The following is a 5,866-nucleotide window of genomic DNA, read 5'->3' as shown; positions in this document are numbered from 1 at the left end:
AATACGTCAGAAAGTTGAACCTGTAGTTGTGTGACTTTAAAAAAAGATTTCTGCCTTTCAAATGAAAACAAGTTTTGTTTTTGTTTTCTGAACATGTCATACCAGGTAAGTCAGAAATAACACTACGTACAGAGCCACTAAAGGTCACCGTTGTTTCTCTCAACTACTTTAGTGATCCTTCATGATACTTTTGTGTTTTCCTGCAATACATTCTTTTATCCACTGTGATGCATATTTCCAGAGAAAGGCCCCGACAGTCATGTTAAATTACTATAATAATACTATGAATTAGATTTATTGTTATACTTTTAGTCATTTAAAAGTCTATTGTTGTCTATTGAGTACTTCTGTGCAACATTTCTGCACGCTTCCAAAGACGGATGTTGAGCAGAAATGTTGTTCTGTGTATGACAACAGTCCCACATCTGTCCTCAGTTCCCTCTTTGTGAGAGATGGTAAGATAAGGGGCTTTATTTAAGTCTTCCTCTTGTTCTGCACCTCATCACAGGACGACTGAAGCTACAGACATCAGTATCAAGTTTGGACCAAGTTAGGTTAAAAACAACCACAGCTGCCAGTTTATTGACAGGACACAAGTAAACTGTAGTGTGCAAATCCCACTGCAGACCAGGGTCTGGTGCCAGGCAGATGAGAGAGAGCGAGGGCGGAGCAAGGAGACGCTTCTATCGGTAAACCACATCCTCATCCAGGTGCCCTCAATCACTCGTTAGGGAGCTGCACCTCGAAGTCAAAGACACAGAATACACACATGCAAACAGACACACCCAAGCACAAACATTCACAGCAGGACATAGAACCATACGTAACACTCTCCTCCTTAAGATGACAGCCATAAGGGTGTCATCCAAAACCATGCTGTTTGAACATAAGAAACCCTCTTACCCATGAGGACACCAACCTCCCAGTAAAAGTGGCATGAGTAGTACCACTCTCATCCTTAGGCAACACTGCTGCCAGACACTTGGCCAAAGGAGGGTCAGCCTTCTGGGCTGCTATCAGCTGTTCCTTGCCAACCTTCAACTGTGTGTCAGGCCCAGCCGGCACAGTGACAGGACTGGTCAATTTAACTTCAGCAGACTCATTTCCAACAGAGTTAGTGGACAGCTTATCTAGAGGCAACTCAGAAGTTACAGAAGGATCAGGATCAGCCTCTAGAGCAGGGGTCTCAAACTCATTTTCACTCAGGGCCACATCAGCATCATGGTCGCCCACAAAGGGCCGGTTGTAAATGTAACTACTCCTAACATATGGTTAAATAACTCTCTGCATTTGATTTTTGTTTATTCAAGTGTTAAAATATTGTACATGCAGTTATATAAATGTAAAAATATATTTAAGCACATTTCTGTTATTATAACTTAAATCCTTTTAATTTAGGGTTAAGAAACCCACATTACTCTATCAAAGATCAAACTATTAAAGAAAATATCAAAGACAAATATCAAACACAAGTCATTACAATAACTTTGTTCAAAGCTTAAAATCCGTTCAAGGGTGCGTTTGCACAATCCCACGTGAAGTATTTCATGTGTTTTAAAGCCACGTTTAAAGTAGTCTTCAATGTACTCGCAATACATTTCCATTTCAAATGTACAGTAACCAGCCAAAGAGCTGCTTCTATGACTTCGATGTTTAAGTATCTCATTATTTTGACTTTCTATTTCATAATTTTGACTTTCAATCTCATAATTTTGACTTTCTATCTCATAATTCTGACTTTCAATCTCAGAATTATGACTTTCTATCTCATAACTTCGACTATGGGGTTATTTTTATTGTCGAGTCTAACTTAAAAAAAAAGAAAATTATTTATTTATTTTTACTTTTTATTTTTTTATTTTTTTCTGGCGGATTCACGGGCCACATAAAATGACGTGCCGGGCCGGATTCGGCCCGCAGGCCGGGATTTTGAGACCCCTGCTCTAGACTGTCAACAGGTGGAGCCACTTCAGATAAATTCACTACATCTTCATACTTTCTTGACTGGGCACGAGTTACAATGCAAGCAGGAAAGACTTTAGGCATCCGAGATGACAGATCAGCACTCTGGTAATTGTCAACTACGGAGCCTGTTGGTCTATCCACTACAATGGGAGCAGGAAACACCTTCCCTCCAGCCAAATCATGACACAAAATCAGGTCTACTCCCCCTAAAGGAAGCTGGGGACGAATCACCACCACGACAGGGCCTGTAACCAACCCAGATTGCAAATGGTGCAAAAAGGTGGTGCTGGTCTCTCCAACACCCGCAGGCTTTCTTTTCTCCTGCACCTAGTTTGAAAGTTGTTTGCCAACCGCCATTAAAAACACCAGAAGAAGAAGAGCTGCACCTAGAAGTCAAAAGACACAAAATACACACACGCACACAGACACACCCAAGCACAAACATTCACAGCAGGGTATAAAACCAAACGCAACACTGTTCTGACAGTCAGTGAGTTTCTTTGTTCTCTACAGATCCATAAGTAATCTGTCTTTGTTCTCTTCATCTTCAGCATCTGCATCATCTCATTGCCTTCGCCATGAAGACGCTGACTGTGTCTGCACTTGTTTGTGCCATGATTGCTCTGACTCAAGCTGCTGGTGAGTATTACACATAGAAACTGTTAGAGATTCATTTATTGTCACTGAACAGTAATAATCCAGATCAATAACTGCAATGTCAAACTGTCTAGCTCTTCCAGAGGGAATGCCGGAAAACGATGTTCACTTCAATAGATTGCGTCTTGCTGAGATGCTTCACCTACACAGTCATTATTTTATTGTTGTTTGACACTCATTTTACATCATATTTTAAGTTATATTGTCTTATAGTGTGTTACGTTACATTGTGTTACATCATGTTACTTTGTTGTGCATTGCGTCATAATGTATTATATATATATATATATTTCACTGAACTCCACATTATCCACCAAACTCTATTTCTCTCAGCAGAGAGTGATCGGGTGAACACGGGAATGTGTTGTTCGGATTGGACTGAGTTCAATGGTCGCTGTTTCCGCTACATTCCAACACCGATGACTTGGGCTACAGCTGAGGTAATGCTGGTGGCTTTGAAAGATTGTATGCGGATGACACTGTGATTTCTGTGCATGTTAAAGACGGACATGGAGTGGCAGCCAAATTCACTTCAGCAATAGAAATTGAGAATCTTGCCTGACACACGTAAAACCGCTTGCATCTACTTTTATATGAACACAAATTAAGGTCGACCAGATCTCTCTGTAGAGGGTGAGAGGATTCAGACGGTTTCAGATTTACAATATCTTGTTACTCTCATTGACTCACAGCTGTCCGTTAAACACATGACGCAGGTGTGTAACACTAACATTCTCAGGAACTCTCGGTTTATCTGAAACCAGCTACACTAAGATGCAGCAAAACGATACATGCACTCAAACCCTTTGTACACATCTCATACTGCATCACAAGCTGGACACAAGCTGGAACAACAAGGCTCAACTGATGAACAAAGTTTCCATCAATGTAACGTTCTGCAGCAGGAGAAACTCCTGATCTTTGACAGCTTGGTCTGTCTTGCTGATGCTAGTTTAGTGTACAAATAATTGTAATTGTGTTTTTATACTGCAGTGTTCATTTTCTTACCAGAGATGTTATCGTGTTTTCTGCCCAGAGAACAAAGATTTACAGCTGAGAGTCTGTGCACTGTCCTGGTCAAATACATAAGTAATACATCAAATAATAACTCTCTGTTGCTTTGACGTAGGACACTTCTACAACAATGTCATTGTGTTTGCACTCACACGTTTGGTTCCTCGACATTTTTGACTGACTTGGTGTTTAACAACTCGTCTCTCTCTCTCTCTCTCTCTCTCTCTCTCTCTCTCTCTCTCTCTCTCTCTCTCTCTCGCTCTGTCTCTGTCTCTGTCTCTGTCTCTGTCTCTCTCTCTCTCTCTCTCTCTCTCTCTCTCTCGTACTGTAGATAAACTGTCTGTCCCTGGGTGGAAACCTTGCATCCGTCCACAGCATCCTGGAGTACCATGAGATTCAGAGGATCATCCTGGCCAACACTAAAGAGAATAAATCATGCTGGATTGGAGGCTCTGATGCAGAAGAGGTATTTATTTCATCTTTGCCTCATTTGCAAATATTGCTCACAACATACATGTAATATTCATGATATGTTATTATAATTCATTCCATATGTATTTATTTTGTATTACATATGAAACTTTACTCAAACTTTACCATAGTATATGAACAGGTATAATATTACTTTCTCTCTCTTTTGCTCCGCTTCACTCCAGTTCCATGGCCATTTCTTAAAAGTGCTCTTTCTATTACTATTTGTATTATTTTATATACTTTATAATTGTATTATTATTATAAATGTTCTCCAACAAATGGATTGCTCCTCTGGGGACCAATTAACTGATCTTAAGTTACTTAAATCAAATAACTTGAACACTTTTATTTCTTGTAATACTCGATTCTATTCTTTCTTCCAGAACAAAAGCTGGTTCTGGAGTGACGGTACTCTTCTCAACTACTCGAACTGGTGTGCTGGAGAGCCTAACAACGGGAGAGGCAACCAGGATTGTATCCAGATGAATTACAGTGGTAAAACAACACAGTGCTTGTTGTAGGAGTGATACTCGTGATAAGAGGTGGATGAAAAGAGGAGAGTGAACTGCATGTATTTATGTTCTGGTAACTGCTCATCACATCGACTTCACACTCGTTGGCTGTGTTGTTTAGCACTCAAAGAAGTTTTGAGTGTGAAGTTGTTGAGATGAGCAGCTCTCTAACATACTGTATCTCAAGGACCTCTTGTGTTACATTATTCACGTTTTGACAAAGATTTGATTTGCATTAGTGACTCTAGTGTTCGCTGACTTCATCCATCAATAATTATTGGTCACATGAAACAGTTTGAGTAACATTCACTGACTCACCTTCTTGTGTTGTGCTTGCAGGTGGGAGGTGCTGGGACGACGTACAGTGCAGCAATATGAAACCGTCTGTGTGTGTCAAGAGACTCTGATTGGTGGACTGACAGCGAGGCATGCAGTACCCGTAACACAGAAGGAGTCCTGTTGTGTGCATGATCGCAAATACATTGACTGTATTTCATATCTATAGCTTTCTTTTCTATCGCTGTAACGCTACTTAATGAACGATACGACAAGTGACATCAACAGGAGCTGGACTGTCTTTGAGGCCTTGTGCCTTAATAAGAGTGTTTTATGGAGCGAATCCTTTCAGCACAACATATATTCTACACATATAACCCTTCTTTCTTTCTGCATGAATAAAAGGCTCAAGCATTCAAACAAGCTGGTCTGTCATACATCTTTCCAGACATCTTTACATGTTGGCCCTGTGCTCTTGTTGCTGCAGGTTGCCGTGTGGATATGAAACATATCAAATCAATACTAACTCATTTCATTCACTACAAATTGGAGCGCAGTGTTGTTGCAAAATGACGAGAAGAGACGGCGAATTGAAGTTGCAACCCAGCGGGAAGTGTTTTAATAAGCACAAGCCAACATACGAGTTCAGCAAATCCAAACAAATCCAACGTATTACTTTTCACAGATTACATTTATAGTCAAACTTCACGCCCCTTTAAGTCACTTTCCACCAATCAAACCAATGGGTTGAAGCACAAACAAAACACCTCTGGTCTCTTCACTATGTCATGCTCTCGTGACTTTGTTTGGGTCAAGATAACCTTTTCGCAGAACACACAATTCGTGTACGGGAAATGTTTGCACACACATTGGAGTGATGGATTACAATTTGTCTGACGTGCCTTAATCTCTTCCTAAGAATGTTTTTGATGAACCAAATTTGTTGAGTTCAATCCTTAGTTATGTTG

The 5,866-nt window shown here is 40.4% G+C and overlaps 1 protein-coding gene across 2 annotated transcripts; it reads left to right on the top strand.

The window, feature by feature from the left end:
* The first annotated feature begins 2,465 nt into the window (after positions 1-2,465).
* On the top strand, positions 2,466-5,321 carry LOC306796675 (ladderlectin-like). Of its 2 annotated transcripts, none has more exons than XM_079295734.1 (5): positions 2,466-2,604; positions 2,959-3,062; positions 3,968-4,102; positions 4,494-4,605; positions 4,962-5,321. In XM_079295734.1, exons 1-5 carry the CDS (start codon positions 2,544-2,546, stop codon positions 5,027-5,029), a joined length of 480 nt encoding a protein of 159 aa, XP_079151860.1. In that variant the 5' UTR covers positions 2,466-2,543; the 3' UTR covers positions 5,030-5,321. The 2 variants fall into 2 exon arrangements, with proteins under 2 accessions (XP_079151860.1, XP_079151859.1); XM_079295733.1 differs by having other exon boundaries at positions 2,956-3,062.
* The last annotated feature ends 545 nt before the right edge of the window (positions 5,322-5,866 follow it).

This window comes from Melanostigma gelatinosum, assembly GCF_949748355.1.
Source record: "Melanostigma gelatinosum genome assembly, chromosome: 23".
Taxonomy (NCBI): Eukaryota; Metazoa; Chordata; class Actinopteri; order Perciformes; family Zoarcidae; genus Melanostigma; species Melanostigma gelatinosum.
The sequence above is the reverse complement of the archived record's forward strand: the minus strand, read 5'-3'. Positions and strand labels throughout refer to the sequence as shown.

Coding starts and splice junctions, on each gene's coding strand:
- LOC306796675 (XM_079295733.1), top strand. CDS start 2,544: ATGAAGACGCTGACTGTGTCTGCACTTGTTTGTGCCATGATTGCTCTG. Junction 3,063..3,967: donor TGACTTGGGCTACAGCTGAG/GTAATGCTGGTG, acceptor CTCGTACTGTAG/ATAAACTGTCTGTCCCTGGG. Junction 4,103..4,493: donor GAGGCTCTGATGCAGAAGAG/GTATTTATTTCA, acceptor TCTTTCTTCCAG/AACAAAAGCTGGTTCTGGAG.